At 51.5% G+C, this 25106-nt stretch overlaps 1 protein-coding gene across 13 annotated transcripts in view; it reads right to left on the bottom strand.

The window, feature by feature from the left end:
• FAM20A (FAM20A golgi associated secretory pathway pseudokinase) overlaps nt 1-25106 on the bottom strand; it is a 50202-nt gene that overhangs the window by 3512 nt on the left and 21584 nt on the right. The window contains exons 2-12 of one of the 13 annotated variants that reach the window (XR_004523819.2): nt 15874-16058; nt 15153-15203; nt 13497-13575; nt 9053-9145; nt 7623-7765; nt 6929-7109; nt 5900-6009; nt 5336-5417; nt 4770-4829; nt 4454-4587; nt 3414-3547 (exon numbers count right to left, since the gene is read on the bottom strand). Coding sequence is in view for 11 of the 13 variants with exons in the window: in XM_033847316.2 (XP_033703207.1) it covers nt 5493-6009; nt 6929-7109; nt 7623-7765; nt 9053-9145; nt 13497-13575; nt 15153-15203; nt 15874-16058 (1249 nt within the window). In the remaining 2 variants the exon portion in view is untranslated. The other 12 variants (XM_033847313.2, XM_033847315.2, XR_012328773.1 and 9 more) reach the window with 12 other exon arrangements.

Genomic DNA, 25106 nt, shown 5'->3' with positions numbered 1-25106 from the left:
GAGAACATAAAAGGGAGAATGGTAAATCTCTCTCTTCTTACCCTAAGGAGTTTCACACAGCAGTCAGTGTTACTGTGTGCGTATAAAGTTAAAATTTGTGGACTGACAGAAGTCCAGAGCTGTGACTGCATCCTGATGCTGCCTAAAAACCCAAACCACTAATGAGCAGAATTTTTTTGTTTTGCGAAAGCTCTCTGCCAGTGTAGCTTAAGTAGCTTTGTGGTTTTCTAAGTCACCACTAGATGGAGGGCTTTTTATCATCTTCGTTAGCCTCAAAGTCAGTTACAGTCGGTCCTCGTTGTTCACGGATGCTGTATTTGCGAACTTTGCAAATTTGCGTACTTGCTGAAATTCATTTGTAACCCCCAAATCAGTACTCCCGGCACTGTCACAGTCATTCCCAGACTTGAGTGGAGAGGGGCCCGCGTCTCCCGACACGCGAGTGCCTGGCACAGGTCAGACCAGGCACACTCTGCCTTCTAGTTTCAGCTGAAATCAGATGCCCTTGTTTTGGTCTATTTAGTGCCACTTTTTTGCATTTTTGTACTTCCTGTTGGTGATTTCTCTATTTAAAGTGGCCCCCAGAGGAGTGCTCGTGTCCTGGCTGGGGGTCCCGAGGGTGAGAAGGCTGTGGTGGGTCTCTAGAGGGGTACGTGTTAGCCAGCTTCTCTCAGGCGTGAGAGGCAGCGCCATTGGCCGAGCTCAGTGTTCGTGAAGCAACAGTGGATACTAACTGAGGTGTCTTCATCACACCGTAACGCAGGAATCAAGATCGTGTATTGGTAGGCTGACAGGAATGTCACCAGAGGCTCTCACAGGAACTACAGCCCTGTATCGCTCCTAGGGGAAGGCGGCACAGGAACCTACAGCCCCGCATCGCTTCTAGGGGAAGGCGGCACAGGAACCTACAGCCCTGTATCGCTTCTAGGGGAAGGCGGCTGTCTCCGCTGATTCCGTGTCCTTGGTGACTCATCAACCATAAAACTACCACAGATAAGAGAATCAACTACCCTTTTTACCGTCTTCAGACTCAGATTGTCCTCCTGACTTTGGGGGAGGCTAAGTGAGTTCCTCCAGACCCCTTTCTCCACCAGCTCGTGGGCTGTCGGTTCCCTTTCATTTTTTAGTTTGCTGTTAGTAGTACTGACAGGAAAACATGAAAAGTTCTTAACACAGAGACAGGAGAGTTTTTATGTCATGGAAAATTGAACAGTGGTCCAAAGTGAGCATGTTGGAAGAACTTGATAGATCTAAGACTGGGGTCTTTTGTTTTCTGGTATTTTTGACAAATGGTAGTGGCTTAATTTTGGTATTAGTGAAAAAATAATGGATGGGTGAATAATAAAACATCTAGGTACGCGACATACTGTGGTCAAACTCAGTTCTCTTACTCTCAGTCTGTAAAGTACGCCAGCATTTTTATTATAGGCCATCTGAAAACTAGTCCGTTGTCACGGAAGAGGCCGGGTCGAGGTGCAGCTGGGCCTGCCTTCCTGAGCCTCTGCAGTTTGCGAGTTCAGACCATTTTGTGCTATAGTCTCTGAACACCTTCGCCTGAATATTCTCTCGCTCCGCTGCGTGTGATTACCTGGCTCCCCCTCCAAGAGGAAACGTAGGCTTGAAGTAGAAGAAACCATCTGTGAAGTGGGAGGCCTTGAGCAGCAGTAAAGACGCCTCAGTAACACGAGGCTCTGGGATTGAGGTTCCTCTACTGAAGACTGGTTTTTGTTTTAAAGCCAACAAATACAACTGCATGAATTGGGTGAGATGCTGTTGAGTTTTGCATTACAGTGGAAAGAACGCTTTGGGATAGTTTTGAATCATTAAGTTGCATGATTTTAGCTAACCTTCCTGAGCCTTAGTTTTCTTGGAGGTACCCTGGGGGTCAGGGATCCTGTCTGTCGGGGAGGATTGGAAGCCTGCGTTTGACTTTGGCACGTGGAGAACGAGCTCCGTGAATGGAAGTGGTATCACTATCACGGGGACGTAGGTTCGGGGCAGCGTACCAGTGATGGGGGCAGCCGGGCTGGGCCGGAAGCGCCCCTGTCTCTGGGCACACGGCAGACGTCTTGGATGACGTCTAGAGGCATCTTGACCTCATACCCGCTTTAGCGACAGCTTCTTCCCACCCTACTCGTACTGGTATTTGCGCCTCTGGCCTGTACCAGAAAAGCTGGGCTGATGAAATCAGCCGTTTTTACTTGCTGAGTGATTAATGTGAATACACGCCTATCCTGTGTGTTTTCATGGATTGTTGAATAAGAAACAGCCTCCTCTTCAGACACCAGCAGGTCAGCAGGGAGGAGCCTGAAGAGACAGGAAACCCCTGAGATGCCCACTTTTGAGGGAGGCTTTGAAAGTAAATTTGACTTAGTGCTTTCTGAGTGAGCAGAGGGGAGTGGCATCCAGAGTGCCAGGCTTCTCCAGACAGCCCGCTGCGCTTGGGGACGGGGCGGTGGGGACAATGCCTGAATCTTAGGGGAGGAGGACTCACCGGTGGGCTCGGGTCGGTCCTGGCTGTGCTGCTTAGTCCAGGCTCATGGACCTGCCGGACCCGTTCTTCCGCTGTCCCCCCTTCAGGGCCACCCTCGCTTTGCCTTCTATTGTTACTGGATGCCAGCTTTGACAGCCTTGATGTTATTTCAATTGACATTTACTCTTCGGATTGAAATATCCCTTTGCTGATACTCTGAGCAAATCCCTATGTTATTTTCACCTCTTGTAATAACACTTCTGAGAAATTACTTTAGGACCAGTCAGTAGGGATTATTGTGTTCAGACTGGGCCACAGTGTTTAGAATATGAATAGAAAGTGTGCAGACTACTTTGAACCAGTTGGAGTTACCATATTTAGGTTTTTTTGGGGGGGTCTGCTTGTGAGATGCCAGATGTTTATTAATCTGGATTGGGAATTATCCTTGTAGATGTAATAAAGATCTGGGGGTGTCCATCTGATGTCCCGTAATTTTATTTGTTACAGTTAATGCTCTCTCCTGGGAGCCAGGCTTCCAGGCTGGTCCCGTGTCCAGATTTCCCAGTGGGCTCAGCAGGTGGTCTGTGGCCTTGAAGCAGAGCTTCTGGGGAGATAGGGAGCCAGGGCAGTGCTCCAAGGAGGAAAGTGCAGTGGGTCCCACTTCTTCTGCTCTTTTGGAATCATCCCAGTGCCCTGCCTGCTTCGTGAGCTCCTGACCCAGGCCCCAGCCTGGCCTGGGGCCCGCGAGGACACTGTGGTCCACACTCCAGAGTCCACCGCGGGCTCCAGGCGTAGTTCCCGAGGTCGGACTCGTCCAGCCCCTAGCTGGGGCCGGAGTCTGGGGCCGACTGTCCCGTGGGGCCGTTGGCCACGACGCTGTGCTCTCCGTGGGCCTCAATGCAGCCCCGCACGGTCCTCAGGACAGTCTGGAGCCTGCGATCCAGGGCGAGGAGGTGCGGCTCTGTGAGCACAGGCGTGAGCTGGTCTTCCAGCAGCGACTCCCTCATTACGTCGCTGAGTCTGTAGTCGGCTTGGGCCAGCAGCTGCAGGTGCGAGAGTGTTTTCCTTTTTATTCTGGAAGGACAAAGTCAGGGGACCAAGTAAGTAAACATAAAGAAAGAAACTTCTCGAACTTACTTCCTTCCCCGCCGACAGTGGTGGGGGCTGACGTCTGGAGAGCCTTCGCCCCCAGTGTCTTCTCAGGCACGCTTAATGCAAACCCGGTAAGAAGGGAATGGACGAAGGGTGACAGCTATAGGACTTGGCGGTCCTTGGCCCAGTCGTCCCGCCAAGCATCTGCTGCTCCTCGGGGAGTCCGAACAGAAGTGCTGTGTAATAACGACTTCTCAAGGAAATTGAAAGCTAACGAGAGAAGTTTCCAGCAGGTGAAATGATGGAGATGTTTGCCGTCTCAGAGGCTGCGGGTACCGCCGGGCTCCAAGTTGTTTCTGCTCGACTTTGTAATTCTGATTTCTCTGTGTCAGATTCTAAAATCAGGGATGGAAACGGGGTAGGGCCAACCTTGCCTTTAGTATTTTGATTTCTTTTTATGTGGGAATGTGACCTGGACTCAGATGTGTAAGCAGCTTAGGTGTCCACGCATTGTCATACACAACTCCTGCCTTTCCTACTCAGGAGGAGAGGAAGTGGGGTGGGAGGGAGGCACACGTAAGCTACCCCAAGAAGTGGAGAAAGAAAGTTCAGGCTCTGCTCTGAGTTTTCCAGCTGGAAATAGACACCGTTTTGCTATGCGTGGGCCACGTATTTCTAATTAGCTCCGGACACTGCAGCTGAGCAGGTGGACGATCTTGACCAGCTCGGCTGAAACACCAGAGAGGTGTAGAGGCAGGGCAGAGATTCTCTGGAGAAATGCTGGCCAGGCAGAGGCCTGAGGACTTCCTTTAATCTGACATGAGTTTATGGGACTTCAGTCAGGATTTTGCTTAGCTGGTGATCAGGCAGTAATACCTATGAGCTTACGTGAGTGCGGGGCGCAGCAGAGGTCTGGTTAGTCCTGTCAGAGGCCGTCGGGCTCTTCGAAAAGTGAGTGATGATCTGAGTGTGTTATTAAAGCGGGCGACCGAGAGGTTTTAAAAGATTAGATCCTAAGTCATCTGCTGAGAGATGAAGGTGTGAGAAGTGGGACAGTTCTGTGGTTGTAGCACAAGGAATGAGGTTGTTCCTGTCATTCTACCCACCCACATCCTCGGCCAGTGAAAACTGATGACCTGCACAGCTTGGTGGCAAGCAGGACGAAGTGTCACAGTTGTGACCCGTCCCTGAACGGAAAGCTCACCGGCAGCACTGGGAGAGTGGCGAGAGGATGGAGACTTCGTCGTGGGAGTGCCGTCCAAACCTGCAGGGAGGAGAGACAGGCTTTCACGGGAGCACGGGGGTGTGGGGGGAAAGGCACCACCTCCCGCCTCAGTGCTTCCTCCTGCCTCCCCCTCAGCCGTTTTTGAATCCCAGCTTGGGGTAAAATGCCAGGGATCACGGCCACTGCCTCTCCAGCCCTTCTCCGTCAGGTCACAAGAGCCTCTGTCCACAGCTGGCAAAAGCAAGCATCCGTTCGTTCATTTATGCACCGGCCGCACAGGGCCAAGGCCAAGCACGAGGATGATGCGCTGGGTCTCCGGGAGGGGACCGTGGGGCGAGTTACAGAAAACGTGGATCTGCTTCCTAGCGCTCTTAGGCTGGAGGAGAGTCAGGCGGTACTCAGCAAAGATCAAGAGCAGAGGAAACGGGGCCAGGAGGGCCCGGAGGGGGCGGGACGCGACCGTGGAGGCCCTGGCTCGGGCCCTGCTGCCCCCGGGCCGCTGCACAGCGGTGCCGCCGCCGGAGAAGGGCCGTGGGGACGCTCACCCCCTGGCGTTGTCGAGGTGAATCAGGAACCCGTCGTCCCCAAATTTGGTGAACGTCTCGTAGTGGTGCCGGTCCATGTTTCCTGTGGAGGAGGGGAGGCGTGGGCGCGGGCTCCCGCCCTGTGAGACCCCGGGCGGCTCGGAGGCCTGCGGGCTGCTCAGAGGCCAGAGTCGGAACCCGGGCCTCCAGCTGTTGCGCCCCCAGGTGGCCGGTGGAATCGCGGAGGGGGCAGGAGGGAGCCAGGCGGGCGGGCAGAGCCGGTGCGAGCTGCTGTCCCGTCGGGGGCTTTTCCCACCCGCGCCGGCGCCCCTGCGCTGCGCAGGCGCGGCTCCGGGCCGCCTCCCAGGGCGCACAGCGGCCTTGCTGCCGAGCCTTCCGTTCCCTGGGCCGCGCCGCTGCGCCCGCTGTGCGCCTCCCCGCAGCCCCCTCGCAGGAGGGCAGCCCGCTCACTCCTGTCCCCGGGGCCTCTACCACTTGGAGCCCGTGGATGGCGCGAGGTTATGGAGGCCGGGTGGCCCAGGCCGCAGGGTCCCCGCCCGGCCGGGCCCCGCGGGCAGCACCCACCCGTCAGGAAGTCGAAGATGGCCATGTCGATGATGTTGAGGAGGCGGCCGCTGCTGCTGTGCGGGTAGACCTGCTTCACCGTGTCGCAGTAAAGAGGGTTGACTTCCCACCTGAGGGGAGAACAGGGCCTGGGCTGCAGAAGCCCGGACGGCAAGGTGTCCGACCCGCATCCATGCCCCCCGGTCCTGCCCGGGCCGCCGGCGGCAGGCGACCCCACCAGGACCTGGGCAAGGACCCGCGGGACCGGCAGACGCCCTGGGTGAGAAGGGGTGGGGCCCTTGCTCCGCGCGTTTCCGAGCATCGCCTGGCTGGGCGCCGTACTGCCCGTGTGCCGCGAGGGCACCCGCTCCCTCTGCGGCCCCTCGCCCAGCCTCTCGGGCGCTTGCCCTCCGGTCTCCCGAGCCGCTCGCAGCCCCCCTGCCAGCCATCCTCTGCCATTTCTCTGCCACATGGGCTCCTCCGCCTAGAACGCCCCCAGGTCCCTTTTCGTCTGAGGGGGGGGGGGTCTTCCTCAGCCTTCACGAGTCCCTAAGGATCTGTCACGTCCCCCAGAAATTCTGGCCCGGTTACTCCTCTTCCCACCACGGTTGGGGTGGCTGGATCGACGAGCCCATTCATTCAGTCACCTCGTATTAACTGAGGACCTGCCCTGTGCCCGGGAGTGTGCCACGCCCTGGGGAACAACCGTGAGGTCCCGGCTTCACGGCGTGGACTCAGCAAACCCGGCCCCTCCCGCGGCCTCCCCGTGGGCATCTCTGCGGGACAGCAGGTGGGCACTGCGTTCTCACAGCCTGGCTACCGTCTGCCGCCCCGCTGGACCGCAGAGCTTCTTGAAGGGACAGCCCAGGTCTGTCCTGTCTCCCCCAGCATCCAGTGCTGGGTACGCAGTGGGCTCTTTATAACCAAACGCATGAACGAAAGGGACAGAACGGACACCAGGATCCACGTGAGACGAGGCAGAGGAGGACTGAGGCAGCGTCAGGGCTCCCCAAGCCAGGCGAGCGAGTCCTTGGTCCAGGGGCCACTCACTCCTCTTTGCCCGCCAGCGAGTAGGAGCGGATCCAGGGGCTGGGGACGGACAGCCGGGGGGCCAAGTTGAGGGACGGCAGGAATGCGGACAGGGAGCCCTCCAGCAGGTGCGGGTTGCCGCATACGGCATACTCCGTCTTGCACAGGTACGGGCACTTGGCGAAGAAACACACGTTGCTGGCTAGAGGCGGAGAAGGAGAGCGGTAAGCGGAGGACGCACGCCGTCCTCCTGCCCCACGAAATCCATGAGGAGGGAAGGGAAACCCTGAACCCGCGGCTCGGGGGGGAGAAGGCCGGGGAAGAAGAAAACAGCGCCTTTTCCCGATGCAGGGGCTTGTGGATGCTCTTAAACTGAGCATCCTGGGGACCAGCTCTCAAACGTCCGAGTAGAGACGGTGTGGGACCAGCCTTGCTGCATCGCACCCACGCGACCAACCCGGCCTTTGTTCAGATGGGTGGCATCGGATTCGGGGGCGGCCGGCATCAGAGTTCAGGGCCCAGGCTGGTGAGCATCTCACGTCCAGCCGTCTCCCATCCCCAGGTCACCTTGTGTGACGCCCAGGTGGCCCGGGGTGCGAGTGTCTGATGGCAGCATGTAGCCACCTGATAGGGGATGGGGCCACCAGCAGGAGGTCAGACCACACTGGCCAACCACATTCTTAGACCCAGAGTGTTGCTTTGGCCAGAAGCCTACCTGGAGAGATAAAGAAAACACTCTGCAGGATCTCATTCTTGGTGACCTCCAGGATTTCCTTGGTGACATTGACTAGCCTCCCTACGGTCGGTGGTACCCGTCGGAAGTCCAGAATCCTGAAAGAGGGGGAGCCCAGTTCACATCTGGGGGATGATCGCCCATTAGAAACGGACCTGCTGCGAATTCCCGGGCGGTCCAGTGGTTAGGACTCCGCGCTTCCACCGCAGAGGGCACAGGTTCGATCCCTGGTCAGGGAACTAAGATCCTGCCTGCAAGCCACGCGGCAGGATCCAAAAAAGAAAAGAAAAAAAAAGAAACGGACCGGCCTTCTGACCACACCCAGCCGAGGGCGGGGCTCTCCGCAGTGCAGAGCCGACCGTGCCGAGGCTAGCCTGCATCTAAGGGGCTGGGAGAAGGGGTGGGAAAGGAATCCTTATCCCAGGAGGCCTCCCGGGCAAAGCTTCCACCCTCCAAGCTGTGTCCTAGCTCAGTGCTTCTCACGCTCCAGTGTGCACATGAGTCACCCGCGATCTTGTTCAGATGCGGCTCTGAGTCAGTGGGTCCAGGGTGAGGCTGAGAGTCTGCATTTCTGAAGAGCTCCCAGGGGGTGGCCAGGCTGCTGGTCCCCAGACCACACCTCGAGGAGCAACGACAGGCAAACAGAGGGAGCTAGGAAACTGAGGAAGGTGCTCTCACCTTTTAATATCGTAACCTTGAGACCCTTTGGGGAAATGGCCGTGGGCACATTCTCGCCACTTTCAGGGCAGGAAACTAGAGCCAGATCACAATGTCAGGTTCAGGTGTAGCTTGGGCAGTCTGGCAGGGTTAGTTTTCTTACTAAGTGACTCTTTTCATTACATTAAAAGGCCTTGTGGGGCTTCCCTGGTGGTGCAGTGGTGAAGAATCCGCCTGCCAATGCAGGGGACACGGGTTCGAACCCTGCTCTGGGAAGGTCCCACATGCTGCGGAGGAACTAAGCCCGTGCACAACTTCTGAGCCTGCATGCCTTAGAGCCCGTGAGCTGCAACTGCTGAGCCTGTGAGCCGCGACTACTGAGCCCGTGTGCCACAACTACTGAGCCTGCGCTCCAGAGCGCATGAGCCACAACTACTGAAGCCCGCGCGCCTAGAGCCCGTGCTCCGCAACAAGAGAAGCCACCGCATTGAGAGGCCCCCGCTCGCTGCAACTAGAGAAAGCCCGTGCACAGCAACAAAGACCCAACACAGCCAAAAATAAAATAAATAAGTAACAAAAAGGCCTTGTGATTTTCGATCCATGGGGTTGGATGGGTCATGTTGGGTTTGAAGGTGTTGGGACCCACGAAGAAGATGAAGTACCAGGAAGAAGTGGGGGCGGGCCGGGTCTCCCTGGGGCGCCCTCTGGGGATTGGCCTCCGCAGTCAGCACCGCCTCCCTGGGGCCAGACTCTACCTGTCCAGATGGAAAGCTGCAATCTCAGCGTTGTGTCTCTGAAAATCAATGAAGTAGAAGAAGTCCTCGGGCGTCTCTTCATCTCGCAGCTGTCTGGAAGGAAGGAATCACGCCCTGGACTCAGACCTCAGCTGGGAGCCTGAGAAAAGAGCTGATACACGTGACCAGATGGAAAGGAAGACACGCTTTTATGCTTTTATGCACAGATGATGGGACAGCACATCAGGAACAGCCCGTGGCTCCCTCGGCTGGAGAGACCGGCAGGCGGGAGGAGCAAAGCTTCTTGCAAGATGCGGACCGTCCTGGAGGCCCCCGGGTGCCAAGCCTCCTTCTCGAGCAGCTCTGGTGACGGCCGCTGATTCTCTGAAAAGCCCAGTGGTTGGAGGGAAGAAATCCATTCTTCCGCAGATACACAGAAGACAGGGCACTGGCTAACACACCAGAGGTTGTGTACACCCGGGGGCCAAGGACTAAGAGAGGTGGGGTACGAGACAGAACTTTATAAAAGGAAAAGTGCCCTACAGGTGCGATTTAGCATGACTGACCCGGAAGAGCGAAAAGTTCCGGGTCTGTGAATCGACCGTCTACTCGGAGGCATCTCACCTGGGTCGTGAGAGCGGGTCCTGCCAGAGATTGAAGGGAGGCTAATGCAGAGGATATGTACGTATGTACATTAAAGAATCCCTACTAGATTCCTGAAAAGCACCATCCTGCCTGGTCATGAAGGGCCGGCTGGGTAGGTATGTTTAGGTGCCTCCCAGTAATATGAAGGGCATCCCGGCTGCTGCCCCAGGTTGACTGGCCCCAGTGCTGATGATAATCCTTGGAAGAAGGATGATCTTCAAGTAATTTTATAATCCACCGTGCGGGGCTGCACGAGGGCTGTGAAAGCAATGCAAATGTAAATCAGCGCAATGTTGTGTAACGAGCTGTAAGTACGCGGCGCCCGCAATGGAAACAGTGATGGGCGCTTCGTCCCAAACACCAGCCAGTCCTGGAAGCCACGGCAAGGGGCTGCCCAGAGTGGGCACTCTCCTTTAGAAGGTGCAGCCGCACTTAGAGTACGGCCCAGGCCTGACCCAGGGCTGCTTACAGCATCGCCGAATGTCCAGGTCAGCAAGGACTGTCCATGTGTCCTCAGCTCGTTTTCGTTCCTGAATTCTGTATGTAAGAATACACAGTCTGGGAATTCCCTGGCGGTCCAGGGTTTAGGACCCGGCACTTTCACTGCTGCGACCCACGGGTTTAACCCCTGGCCAGGAAAAAAAAAAAAAAGGTAAAGAAAAAATAAAAATTAAAAAAAAGAGAGAATATACAATCTCTGGGATGCCCTTTAGAATTTTCTAAACCATCCTTTCTTCATTTTTGTATGGCATGTTTAGGCATGATTTTAAATTTGAAAATCATTTCTCCTTTACGTCGGTACTTCCCAAAGCTTGAGACGCACAGATGTATTTCTCATTGCATCTATTGAATTATATCACATTAAAAATATAAGCTTTGTGGTCAGAATTTGTGTTACCCAAAGATAAATTTCTACTTTCCTTTTTTAAAAAGGGACAAATGCTGTTTACTTTACATTACTTGTAGGAAAAAAATGCATGCTTTTTCAAGAAATACATTTTAAAATGATACTTTGGCTTGGGACTAAATTTTAGAAAATGCAGATTAAAGTTTGTGTTATGGCGTGAGCGTAGATCAAATGGCTTTTGTGACCTAATGTTGGAAGCTTTTGCATTATACTCAGGGAAACAGCTGGTTCAGTTGAGCACTTTTTGCGTTTCGTTCATAATTGACAAGGCAGAGAAGAGATTTCAGGCTGTTATTTCATGGGCTTTCTTGCAAATAAAACACTACAAGTGTGAGTAGTTTTTTCTCCCCCAAATAGAGCTCATCCACTCTCTATTAGCTTCCAGTTTTTAAAATTACAGACATCTTCATGTGCCACCTATGAATTTTGCTCAGAGAATGCAATTCGTGGATCTGGCAATAAATGGTGAATTCGCAGATTTATCATTATTTTGACGCTTCTCTTGAACATCTCGTGTTTCTACATCAGTGTTCCTTCTGCTTCCTCTCTAACTGATGCTCAGTTAGGACTATACATTAAACATGCACGACTAACCGTAACGATCATTTAAAACTGTCCAATGGCCCAAACACGTGGGTGGCTCTGTGTCCAGCTGAGTGGCACCCAGGAGTCTTGTGCCTGCTTCTGGACCTGGGCTGATGGCCCTGTGTGCGCAAAGCTGTCGCTCTCTTTTAAAAGGAACACAGTTCTTTTGAGTACTTTATAGGCTTGAATATAAGATGAGACCCCCCTCCCCAAACTGTCCCTCAGAAAAGGGAGTCTTAACGTATTCAAGGGCTCCCTCTCAATTTCTTTATTTTGTTTGGGACAGATTCATTCAGCTGAGACGCTGCTTTTATTACCTGACTGAACTGGTTAAAACAGGCTGCTGGTGGTGACAGGGGCAGAATGTAACATGGATTTAACATTGACCCCAAACTCGACTCCAGCGATGCTGAGGACCAATGTCAAAAATTTTGGACAAGTGACATGTGAGACTGGGTGGGGGGGAAGCAATATTTCCAAATCTCTGTATTGTTTTATATGATGAGATTTTTTTTCATCGGTAAATTAAATACAGGCAGACATTCCCTCGTTTCATGTACATCGTTATATATTTATTTATTTATTTTGTAGTACTCCATCTGTTTCTTTTCTTTTCCTTTTTTTTTTTTTTTTTTTTTTTTTTTTGCTGTACGCGGGCCTCTCACTGTTGTGGCCTCTCCCGTTGCGGAGCACAGGCTCCGGACGCGCAGGCTCAGCGGCCATGGCTCACGGGCCCAGCCGCTCCGCGGCATGTGGGATCTTCCCGGACCGGGGCACGAACCCGTGTCCCCTGCATCGGCAGGCGGACTCCCAAGCCCTGCGCCACCAGGGAAGCCCTGTTTCTTTTCTTTTTTGAATTTTATTTCTTTTTAATGCAGCAGGTTCTTATTAGTTATCTATGTTATACATATTAGTGTATATATGTCAATCCCAATCTCCCAATACATTGTTATTTATTTAAATTGACCAAACAACTAGATTTTTGGATTTTCACATGGAAAAATGGAGGGTCTCCTTGTGTGGCAGTGGCTTTCAAGGCTGTCCTGGCCTTGGGATTAGAGGGGGCCCCCAGACCGATCCTATTGGACCCCCTGAGGGTGGGATTCAGGCATCAGGGTTTTTCAAGGCTTCCCAGGTGATTCAGCGCGCAGCTGATGTATGATAAAGCTCTCCTTAGTATTTTATATGCCTACGTATGTAAGTGCTTAGTGCGTTATAAGGGCTTTTGCTAGGGCAGTGCAGGGATCAGAGCTAAGGCTTTTTATTTAGTGCTCATTCGACCATCAGACCCACCTACAGGGCCTTCAGTACGCCTCTCCGTTGACGGAAGTTTTGGAATCTAAGTCAGCCGAATGCGATTCCACCGGAAGACCGCGCCTTCTGGCAGAAAGCATGACTTGGGTAATGAGACCCCTCCTGGGCCATTTTCTCTTGGGCGTGTCGTGTCCAGGGGACCATTCCTGATTCAGGAATCTCAAACCTCTGCTGCACACCCTTTGGGGGCCAGGAGCCCGTACGCACACCAAGCTCTGTCCGTAGACTGAATACCTATTATTTCGCCCACAGAGACACACTACAAAATTTTAAAGCATGTATTTGCTGTTGTTACAAATAAAATAGAAATTAATTTAAAAGTGTGATTGGCTGTAGAGAACAAACGTATGGACACCAAGGGGGGAAAGCGGGGAGGGGAGTGATGGTGGTGGGATGAACTGGGAGATTGGGATTGACATGTATACACTAATATGTATAAAATAGATAACTAATAAGAACCTGCTGTATAAAAAATAAATACATAAAATTAAAAAAAAAGTGTGATTGGCTTCAGGGTAGCCTTTCTTCATGGTCTAGTTTTTCAATCAAAACAAGTATTGTTATGTAGAGATCTCTAACTTTTCTGAGGGTCCTAGCCCTGGAAAAAAGCGAGGCTCATTTCTGGAGGTAGAGTGTGAATTTGGCAGTCCAGCTGCCTGGTTTGAATCCTGCTTCCACTGCTTGCAGCTGGGAGGTTGGGGCGAGCTGGCCTCTCCCGGCCTCAGTGTTTTCATCCATAAAGTGGACACTGTAACAGTCCCCGACTAATAAGATGGTGGATGGTCCAAAGGCACGATGCATGTCAAGTGTGTCGCAGAAATACCAGCAAAGACCCAGCTCTTACTATTTTGAATCATTATCACCAAAACAGTCGTCTGCTTGTGCAGATGGCCCCAAAGAGAGTCTATAAATGCTTGGCTCAAAGATTTTAGACCACTTTTATTCATTTTTGGTCAGAACTCCCCCAGGGCTGCCGCAGCTATGCATATGGAGGTGAGGAGACCAGTCACTTACCTCATAGGTTTGAACATGGCCTTCCCGAAGTCCGAGAACCTCAGAACCAGTTTGAGGTGGACCCCACTGGGTTTCACGACTGTTTGGGGAAAAGGGGGAGTTAACGATGCTTCTGGGCCCAAGGTCCGGGCTGTGATCATTTCCTCATTCAATAAACCCAGCCCATCTCTTCTCTTCGCCCTTCTTACTTGAGACCCTAAAGAGTGGGATTTGCTCACAGAGCCTGCAGGGTACAGTCCAGCGGGTCAGGCCATGGAGAGTGTGTCCAGCGACTCAAGATAAAACTTTCTCTGCTGTTACAGGGAAAGGGCAAAACAGTGCAGGTTTCCCCAGAGGGACACTCGCTGAAAACCCCAAAGGATGTTTTCCTAAGAAGAGCTGACCCCTTCCTCTTCGCTTCAGCTGTGCCTTAGAGACTCTGACTATGCCACCTGTTACATGGCATTAGACTTGGTTATTGATATCTCTTCCTACGTAAGACTGGACACCTGGGCTGTGATGGGGCTTGGTGACACCTGAGGTGCACGTGCATGGTCCTGCCAGTGGGTACCGCCTCCTGATGTGTGTCCTGGGCACCTCACTCGCCTGGCCCTGCCCCTGCCCTGCCGTCAGCCCCGCGAGGGGCGGGATAATGCCTCCCTCACCTTTGCCTTCTAAAAAATGGCAAATGGCAGGGGCGAAACTAAAGAAAACGGAAGCCCCAGGCCCTACAAACTTGTGTCTTTAACAAGTCGTGACCCACGGAAATTTCTGACGTGTGCTCATTTCATCGAGGTCACTGGAGGGGGCTCCTCGTGGCCGGCAGTGACTGGTGGGATCTCATGTCCAGGCACACCTGTACCCAAGTCACAGCGCCCTGGCAGGGACAGTGCTGTATCTCACGCCTATCTTTTTGATTCTACTCATCATTTACCCCAGGGCATCTCAACCTTGGCTGCATGAAGATCACCTGGAGTGTTTTTATATAAATGCTGGTGCCTGGGCTTCCCCCTGGCAATCGAATCAAAACCCCTGGGGTGGGGACCAAGACGCAGCAATTTTTAAAGCTCCCTGGGTGACTACTCTGCCGCCGGGTTGAGAACCACCGTCCTGCACCATTGCTTCTTAAATCTGAAAATGTACTCTAGTCCCCTGAGGATTTTGTGAAAATCCACATTCTGACTCAGAAAATCAGGGCGGGGACTGAGATTCTGCGTGTCTGGCAAGCTCCTGAATGGTACGAAAGACGCTGGGCCAAGGACCACCTGCCGCCCAAAAGGGTCCTACCCAAGAGCTCCTCTTAAATGCCTTTTCTTTTGTGCGGGAAGGTGGGGAGAAATGTAGGTTCTCAGAGATGAGGCAGAGGGACCCATGCTCCTCAGCTGCTGACGGAGCCCCACGGAGTGGGCAGCGGGACCTTCACGTTGCTGCCAGGTACTGGGCTCCACAGGGCAGTGAGGGGATGGAGGGGGATGGAGGGGGCAGGGCGGCGCCACGGCGGGGGCGGGGCCAGGGCATGGGCGTGGCGTGGCCGGGGCCAGGGTCCGGGGTGGGGCGGGGCTGGGGAATGAGGCGCGGCCAGAGCCCGGGGGCGTGGCCGGGGTGGGGCGTGGCCGGGGCCCGGGGCGGGGCCGGGGATGGGGCGCGGCGGGCCGGGGGCGGGGCCGGGCCACTTACTCTGGGTGCAGTCGCAGGCTCCAAGCAAGGCTTTCTCGTCCTGACTGTAGTCTGCGAAGGAGGGGCAGGGCGCTGAGAACCCTCGACTCTGGTTCAGACACCAGAGGCGGAGCCTGGAAGGCAGCCTGGGGCCCTTGCGCATTCAGTAGGGGACCTCCCCGAGCCTCATTTGGGGCCGCAGCCTCCCAGCCTGCTCCATCCAGGCCCCATGCTCTCTAGCCCTTCCGTGGACGCTCCAGCAACAGCTGGTGGGGAAACGGGTGCTGGCTGGTGTCTGCAAATCCCTCAGTGTGTCCCTTAGGCTGGCGTAGTGCTCGAGGCCTCAGGCAGCAGGCCGCCACTGGGTCCTCGGCCAGGTCACTTTTAAACTCTCCGAGCCTCAGTTTTCCCATCTGTAAAGCAGCAGTGGTAATGTCTACATCATGAGCTCACTGTATAAGAGAGTCGCCAGATTCAAAAGGAGCAGTGGATCAGTAGCGGCCATCACCTTTCCGTAAGCTACGGACACCTCCTGTGCGTCCCGTGTGGGGTTGTGAGGAGATCACGGTTGTAAGATCTCTTTCAAAGGGAAAAAGTCACTGTCTGTGTTTTTCTGCTTCTTTCTCTCTTGGGTGTCAGAACCAACCCTTTACTACTTCACCCTGGAACCTGGCCTGGTTGGGTTACCCAGCCTCTCTGGGAGAGAGAGTCAGTCCATCCCGCCTGGTCCTGTGACCCTCACCAGCGCTGATGGTGGGAAGGTGCCTCATGTCGTGGAGAAGTTTGCTGACGACGGGACTGGACCGGGAGTACAGGCCGTGGCGGCTGATCCCCAGGTGGAACTGGATCCAGCTGGTCTCCAGGTGGAGCTGCAGTGGGGGATCCAGGGAAGTGAGATTCAGCTGCTCTTTGTATATCCTGTGTCGCCTGAAAGAGCCGGAAGAGTTTTTCTTCAGCTGCGGGAACAAGAGAGCAGAGACCCGCCGAAGCGCCTTGTCTGGACTCTCCGTCCTTCATTCATCTGGTACCTGATATGTATGAGGCTTGAGGCTGTGCTTAGGGTCCCACGGGGGACAAAGCAGCCACAGGGCTTCCCTGCCCTCAGAGGGTTTACAATCCAGGGAGCGAAACAGGCAAACAGTTACACAGGGCCACACACACATCCACAAATACCTAACCACAGACCATGACGAATACTGTGAAGGAAAAGCGCAGAAGGTTAAGGGTCAAATTAAGGGCCTTGTATAATCTGGGACCTCAGGGCGTGATCCTGGGCCGCTTCCGGCACTTTCCCATGAAAAAGTCTGTATTTTATACTTCCCAATATTTCCTGACCTTAGGAGTCAGGAGGTAGGAGAGAGAAGGTAATTGATGAGAATGAAAAGAATGAGGGTCAGGATTGTTAAGGAGATTAATCAATACGTCCTATGAGAAAAGAAGAATTAATTAGCCATGTACTGTTGGTCCTGCTTAGGAAACTTTCCTGCCAGGATAAAAAGAAAAAGCTGAACAACAACGCCACTGCCACGCAGAGGCTCAGAGCCCAGTCTGGGAGACAAGCGGTACGTCTATGAAATCATCAGAGCAGAATATAAGGCAGTTGTAATCAACGGCTGGACATGTGTTCAGACAAAAATGCCTTAACATTTTGGGGAAGGGAAAGACGATTATATGGTGAAGTAGTCAGAGGAAGACTCCGATGGGAGAAAGTGGGCTTCAGCTGGATCCACCTGGGTAGTGTTTGGATTGAAGGGGAGATGTGGGGTGTGCTCCTGGATTGGGGACAACGTGGACATGACGAGAGGCAGGCGAGGGACAGGTATAGCTGAGGATTAGAGAGGAAGGATGGATGAAATAGATGGCTGAGTGAAAAGATGGAGGTCGTCTGACTGGAAAGCAAGGCAAGTCGGCACATGTCATCTGACGAGGTGAAGCTGACCGGGACGGGCTAAGTGGGATTATGGGGCAGGGTTTGCAAGTCCCTATACATCCGTATTTATCAAACCGTGATACCTTACCTCTGAGGTCTGTGATGGGGCACATCACAGCCGATATTCTTGGCGTGTCAAATGTTCTCACTGGTAAATAGTTTTAAAAATTACTTTTATATTAAAATAAATATAGACACGTTATGGGGAGGGAAATGAAACAATCAGTTTTAATAAAAAACAGTAAATTTCCAAGATAATTTCACTTGGTCACCTCAGACTTTACCTCCAAGAGTCCGGACCCTCAGGAGGGAATGGAGTTTTGTTTTGTGTTTTTTGTTCTGCGCTCACCTCGCCCTGTGTGAATACAGTCAGATAATAACGCTGTCCTGGGTGAGAGTCATTTGTCTTGCGGAAGAGGCTCAGGTCTATAAACTGCTGTGGAAGGATGGCTGTCTGGCAGCTCTTGGTCCTAGCCTTCTTGGTACCTGCTCCAGGGTCCTGGTGGCCTCTGGGTGCCCCTACTTTTGGAGACCTTCGCCTTTTATCATGTCACACATATTAAAATCCACCCCTCGTTCAATATTTGTTGCTATCCCTTTTGAAAATTTTCTTTTATCATTCTGAATCTGTTAAGAATAAAGTATCAAAATAAACAAGAACAAAGAATATATTATCTAGTAGTATAACCAAGTCCACACTGGCTCGTTGTTCTGTGGACATTTAATTATATATTAATTCATTTTGTTTTGGAGTTTTTTTGTTTTTCCATTTCTGAGCCAATCCATTTTCTTTGTTCAGGGCTCAGAGCATCGTCAAAGCTTTTGTATGTCTCAGGCACCGTGTCCACATTGTAAATGGATGAAGATCCCTGACCTACTGTCTCTGTCAGCTCAGGCTGCACAAACAAAATTCCACAGGCTGGTGGTTCAAACAACAGGAATTTATTCTCTCACAGGTCTGGAGGCTCAAGTCAAGATCAAGGTGTCGCCAGGTTTGGTTTTTCCTGCAGCCTCTCTCCTTAGCTTGCAGACGGCCACCTTCTTTCTTGTTGTCTCCTGCCACGGTCTCCTCTCTTGAGGACACATCTCCGGTGTCTCCTCCTTTTCTTATAAGGACATGGGTCCTATTGGATTAGGGCCCCACCCTGTTGCTCTTTCTTCCAGACTCTTACTGCCACCATCCTTCCTAGAGGAACAGCTCCATTGGCTCGATGAGATGAGTCCTCCTGGGACGACCCTTTCTTCCTCTCTTTCAATCTGTCGCTTCGTATTTTCTATCATTCAAGCCATACTTCTGAAAATAGCCAACCGGAAAGAAAGATCTGGTGAAGGTGAGTTCCAGACTGTGACACAACATTATGGTTGAGGACAAGGACGCGCAAGCCAGGCGGAGGAGACTCAAAAGGAAGGCTTGGACCAAAGAAGCCAAGTCTGTCGGATAACGAGCTCGGGCTTGGAAGGGATCTGAAGGACCCTTGAACCCAGCGTGTTATTCCATTTACCACATTCCCATCCAGGAGTTGCCTATTTTGTACTGGATCAGCTCCAGTGAAGCAGATGTACCTACTCTACATCCAGAGTAGCCCAGTCCATCAGCCCAGCTCTCTTAGGAAGCATTTTCCAATTCCGGGCCAAAGTCTTTCTAGAGCTTCCATCAAGGAGTCCTGGCTCTATCCCCTGGATTTATGCAGAACAAATCCCTTCCTTACATTGTAGCCTTGTAAATATTTGAAGATGGATGTCACGTGACCTCAGTTCCCATCTTCAGGTTGAGTTTCTGCATTCCCTTCACCACCTTCCCAGGCCACGGTGTGATCCATTTGTGATTTTGGTTATGTGGGTCTGTTTCCCTCTTCTTTCTTTCTTTTTTTTTCTTTTTAAAAATATTTATTTATTTGGCTGCATCGGGTCTTCCTTTCGGCACTCGGGATCTTTCGTTGCGGCACGCGGGCTTCTCTCTAGTTGTGACACGTGGGCTCTGGAGCACACGGGCTCAGCAGTTGCAGCGTGTGGGCTTAGTTGCCCCGTGGCACGTGGGTTCTTAGTTCCCCGACCAGGGATCGAACCTGCGTCCCCTGCACTGGAAGGCAGATTCTTAACCCCTGGACCACCAGGGAAGTCCCACTTCCCTCTTATTTCTGACACCCAGAATGAAATGCAAGAGCCCAACATGGATTGTCCAGTGCAGAGCAGAAGAGGATAATTACCACCCGCATTCAAGATGTTTTCTTCCTATTAAGGTAGTCAAATAATGAATAAATGTGGAGAAACCACATCACATGTCTCTGAGAAAACAGAGATGTTGTGGTTGGCAGAATTCTAGAACTGGCCTTCAAGGTTCCACGCCCTCATCGCTAGAACCTGTGAACATGACCTGTCACTCCCAGGATTATTCTATGTCGTGGCACAGTTGACCGGGGGTGAGGAAATGAACCAGCAGGGCCTAATGTAGTTACATGACTCTTGAAAGCAGAGAGTTTTCTCTGGCTGGTAGCAGAAGGAACCGAAATGTCTGTGGATGGATGAATGGATAAAGAAAATGTGGTATATACACACAACGGAAGATCACTCAGCTTTACAAAAGAAGGAAATCCTGCCTTTTGCAACAATATCAGTGCACCTGGAGGACATTAAGCCTAGTGAAATAAGCCAGACACAGCAAGACAGACACTGAGTGATCTCACTTCTATGTGGACTCTGAAAAAGTCAAATTTAATAGCAGCAAAAAGAACAGTGGTTTCCAGGGGCTGGAGGGAGGGGGAAGTGGGGGGAGAGTGGTCAAAGGGTGCAAAGTTTCAGCTGTGCAGGATGAATAACCCCTGGGGATCTAATATACAACATGGCGACCCTAGTTAATCACACTGTACTGTATGCTTAAAATTTACTAGAAGCGTAGGAGATCTTTGTTCTCCAAAAGGAGGGGAGAAAAGATGGCTGGGACGTCCCCCCAGGACAGCAAGCTCTGGGCAGGCAGCCTTCCAGCTGTGGGTGGAGGGGGGGCTCGAACCATTGGTGTAATTATCCGAAGTGTCTCCTGTTAAACTGCTTCAGTCCTAGCAGTTTACTAGGTCTGCAGGCCACCGGCCAGCTTTTCCTTACTTTATGCACATTTATTTTTATTTTAAAAGAGAGCCGGGCCAGGCTCTAGTTCCCAAGGCTACTTTGAGGCTTAAACTCTGGGACTGCTCGACTCTCTTGGGAGTCTGGTGGAAAGACTGCAAAGTCCTGAGCGGAGTTAGTCACCCTGAGCTAGAGCAGCAGAAAGAGAAACAATGATTCTGGGATTTGGAGCAGGGCTGGGGAAGAGGTGGGGTTTTCTTAAGCGGAGCTGCAAGCTGATGGGTTCCAGCTACAACAACAGTCCAACAGCCGGGGCTCCAGGCTCCAAATAGAAAAACAAATGCGGCAAATTGAGTGTAACTTCCTCAGGAGGACAAATCGCTCTTTAAAACGTTCGTATTTACTGTTGGGTGGGGATGCATAGCTCTCTGGTTAGCGATTCTGCCCTTCCCAGGGCCAGTGTCACAGCCTGGGCGGGGGCGGTGGGGGGGAGCACAAAGAAAGGGCATCACGGGATCCTTCACACTGGGTTTTTTTGTTTGCTTTGGGTTTTTTGTCTGTTTGTTTTTTTGCGGTACGCGGCCCTACTCATTGTCTTGGCCTCTCCCGTTGCGGAGCACAGGCTCCGGACGCGCAGGCTCAGCGGCCATGGCTCACGGGCCCAGCCGCTCCGCGGCATGTGGGATCTTCCCGGACCGGGGCACGAACCCGTGTCCCCTGCATCGGCAGGCGGACTCCCAACCACTGCGCCACCAGCGAAGCCCCCGGTTTGGGGTTTTTTTTTTTTTAATGGTTAAGGTAGAGCTGCTGAGAGTTGTCCTTTTTTTTTTTTCTTTCTTTTTTTTTTTTATCAGAAACGTTGTCTGTGTGCCCTTTGTTCCTTGGGGACAACCAGCAGGGGTGTGCTGGAGCTGGCTTGGACAGGTAGCTTGACATCTGCCGTTGTGGGAGAATTTACACCATGGAAACTGGCAAATGTGACAGGTCGGGGCTTTTTGGCCCCTAGAGGAGAGCCCGTTCCCACTGGCCTGTGCTCTGATTATGGTTGTGTGCATGCAAACATAAAAACGGTAAAAGAGATATCCAGCAAGGACCTACTGTACAGCACAGGGAACTCTGCTCAATATTCTGTAATAAGAATCTAAATGGGAAAAGAATTTGACAAAGAATGTTTATACGTATCTGTATAACTGAATCACTTCGCTGTACACCTGAAATTAACACAACATTGTTAATCGGCTATACCCCAATATAAAATAAAAATTAAAAAAATATGGCCAACACAGAAATTACCTGCTTTTTTTTACCTGTTTGTTATACCCAAGGAAAAAAAGAAAGTAGATTTCTAAAAACGTAGCTCAATGTGGCAAAAGTAAATATAAAAAAATATTATATATTAAAAAAATATTATATACATGGGGCGAGGGATTGTTATGTAGAGTATCAGCTAAGATAATCCTGGTCTTTCAACTAGCCTTACTTTTAAAGGAAGAAATAAAGTCGATACCAAACAATAAAGCACAAAGTATTGATGGGATGTTGCTTTCATTCATAAAAAACCTCGGTTACAAGTCCCATGACCTTGAGGTGAGGGGTAAACTCCACTCTGCTCCTTACCCTCGGAAGTACTGGAGTTTTCCACAAAAATTGTTCTGAATAGGAAATATTTACACGGTTCAAAATTTTAAATTTCAAACATCTCCCTTCCATCCCCGTCTGCCCGTTCACCGACTTCCGTCTCCAGAGGTAACTGATGTGGCCATTTTTTTCCCTTGTTTCTCTCCCCTTTTACCCTTACACGTTTTGTAGCATAAAATCCACACTGTCCTGAAACCTGCTTTGCTCTCGTCACTAGGTTTTGGCAACTGTTCCAATGCAGCACCCAGAACGCTCCTTATTCCTTTGTAAGGCTGCACAGTATTCCAGTGTTTGGGAATCACAGAATTCACCTTATTCCTTATTGGTAAAAATCTAGGTTGTTTGAATTCTTTTGTTACCACAAGCGATGCTGTGAAGTCTAACCTGTACCTGTGACGTTTCCCTTGTGCGGGAGGATGTCTGTACAGTGAAATTCTAGAAGCGGAATTGATGGGTCAAAGGTAGATATGAATACATTTGTCATTGTTACAGAAATTACCAAGCTGCCCTCCTCCAAGGGTGAGTGCTGTCTGAGACTATTTTCACGAAGCTTTGCCAACAGTGTTACTTTTTGATCAACCTAATAGGGGAAAAATGGTATCTCCGTGTATTTTAAATGCACATCTCTATCTCGCGAGGAGTGAAGCTGAGCTGATCACTCAGCTGAGCATCTTTTCATGCGTTCAAGAGTCATTTCCATTTCCTCTGCCCATTTGTGCTGGGCTGTTCATCTTTTCCTTACTGATTGCGCACACGTAGAAAATCAGCTCTTTCTCCCTACTAGGATTTGCAAATATTTCCCCCACCCCAATTTTTAGACTTTATTTGGGGTGATCTTTTTCATGCAAAAATGTTGATTTTTATAAAGGCTGAAATGACCACTCCTTTTATTCAGGCGCTGACTTCTACGTTATACTTAGAAAAGCCAGTCTCACTTTGAAGTGACGGGAATACAAAACGAAATCAAAGCAAATCATGGTTCCTCCTAGTATTTTCTGGTTTCATTTTTTCCATTTAAATATTTAGTAAAAGGTATGTAGAAAATATTTAGTATGGCATGCACCTTTTTCCCCGCTAGATAGCTAGCCAGTTCTCTAAAAATCATTTATTAAACAGTCCATTTAAAAAAATCTCACTGATTAAAAACATCATCTTTTTTCACACGATACATTTCCATTTATATTTTGGGGTCTATTTCTGGGCTCTCCGTTCTGTTTCATGTTCTGTCTAGCCATGCTCCGGTAGGATAGTCTGAACTTTTTTAAAAACTTCATAAAACACTTTAATAGCTGGTAAGGCTAGTCCCCCTGTATTGCTCTTTTTAAGAGTTTTCCTATGTAGACCAACTTGTGTAGTTACCTACATGAATTTTACAATTATAAGATGCTTTTAAAGTGGAAACCTTAAAAGGGTTTAAACAGGCTTACTGAGTAGCATCGAGTATAATGCTTTCTTGCATTATTGATGAAAATACTCTGGTACATCTTTTCAGAGGGCAACTTTCCATTTCCAAATTTATAATGAGTTTACCCTTTGACTCAGCAGGTGCCCAAGGACGGCTGCCAGTTTTAACTATTATTACTGCTTATAAAGTCCAGAGAGCAGGTAGATCATCATATTTGCAGTGGGTCACAGAAACCACCGGCTTCACAAGCCACAGCAAAATCCCCGGAACAGCCTGTAAGCAAGAAGGGAAGGACCTCTGCGCTACACACATCCTGTAAGCAAGAAGGGAAGGACCTCCGTCTTACTGCTGCGCTACACACTGCCCTTCGCCTGCACGTCTGCAAGGTCACGGATCATCCCAGGGACCCGGGAATCCCACTGTGGCTTGTCTGCGGTCTCTAGGTGTGCTAAGGAAGCAGTAGCCAAGTTATCTTCGGGGCATTAGAGAAAAATGCTTTCTCCATCCTTTGACTGTTCAGGCAGGTCTGGCCTGGGGCTGGGTGGGAAGCCTGGAGCCGGGCACTTCAGCTGCTGCCGCCCAGCTAAGTGAGGGCCTGGGAACTCTTCCTGGGATGTGGGGAGCTAAGAGTGTGTGGAGGATGCCATTCCTGGCTCTGGTCCCTCCTGGGATTCTCAGGGCAGAGCCCCTGGGGTGTGGTATTCGGGGGCCAGGTGCTGTGAACACATCTGGCAAGGAGGGGAGACAGCTGTGACTCAGAGGGTTCCGGAAGGACCTGGAAGGTTCTCAGAGGCTTGGGCGCCGCCCTCCCCCACACCATGCTCCCAGTCGCTGAGCGCACGGCTTCAGGCCTGAAAAACTTCCTCGGTTCTTCGATTTTCGGTCCGGAGGAAAGACGAGGGGTAGGATAGACCCCCTCCCTGCACTTGGTTTCAAGGTGTAGATGCCTCCACTGTATTTAGGTTCCTCATGGGGCGGGGTCAGGCTCTTTGGGGATAATTCTGGCACCAGATCGTGCAAAGAAATACGCAAGAATACTGTCTGATGGTCCATAAAGCGGAGAGGCTAGGGCTGGACCAGGACAGGCAGTCGAGGTCCCATCAGTTCTAGGAACAAGCTAGTCACTGCTCAGGCGACCTGGCCGCGAAGCGCAGAAATCTGACTCCTGTCCCCTCCAAATCATTCCTCAAAGCAGCAGTTTCACCTCTGCAACCTCTACAATGTTGCCCTTCCTCCTGTTGCCCTGCCACCTCAGCCCTCACACCTCGGCTGGAGCCTGCAGTGGCCTCTTAACTGATGTTCAGGACTCAAGTCTTCTCCCTCGTCTCTCCAGGCTCCGATCTCAGCCAAATTATCTGGAAATCAGAGCTCCAAGCACGCGTCTCCCTCCTGCAAAATTCTTTGCCATGTCCTCTCTGCCAGCCCTGATTCTGGTATCCCCCAAGAGCCCCTCTGACCCCTTCTAGGCTCCCCCTGCCCCCATTCCCTTCCTACCTAAGCACTATGTTTAGTGCTCCTAGACCTTCCTCCCCACCTCGTGCTGTTTCTCCCATGGGAATGCCTACTTCCACATTTTCATCTCCAGATTCCAGGGTCAAACTCTCAAGGAACGTCCTCTCTGAAGCTTTTCCAGTTCTGCACGTGGACGTGAGCTTTCTCTCTCGCCCCTGCGAATCCGTATACACCTCCCATCTCTTCTGCTGTTCTTGCTGCATGCAACAGGTGCTCAATAAAGTCTGGGGAACCAACGAATGTGCTCCGTACCTCACCCACAGTGGGTGCACAGCGCTGTAAGAACTACCCTCTGTATTCTTCTGGAAAGACAATTAATGGGAATCACAGGCGTCCTCAAGGGCAGCTGACGTGCATGCTTTCTGGATAGCGTATGTTCGCTCTAATGCTAAAGTTTCCAGAACTCCTGCCTGCCGTCCTTCCTTCTTTC

This window comes from Tursiops truncatus, chromosome 20 (genome assembly GCF_011762595.2).
Source record: "Tursiops truncatus isolate mTurTru1 chromosome 20, mTurTru1.mat.Y, whole genome shotgun sequence".
NCBI classification, from domain to species: domain Eukaryota; kingdom Metazoa; phylum Chordata; class Mammalia; order Artiodactyla; family Delphinidae; genus Tursiops; species Tursiops truncatus.
This window is presented reverse-complemented; position numbering and strand designations above follow the sequence as displayed.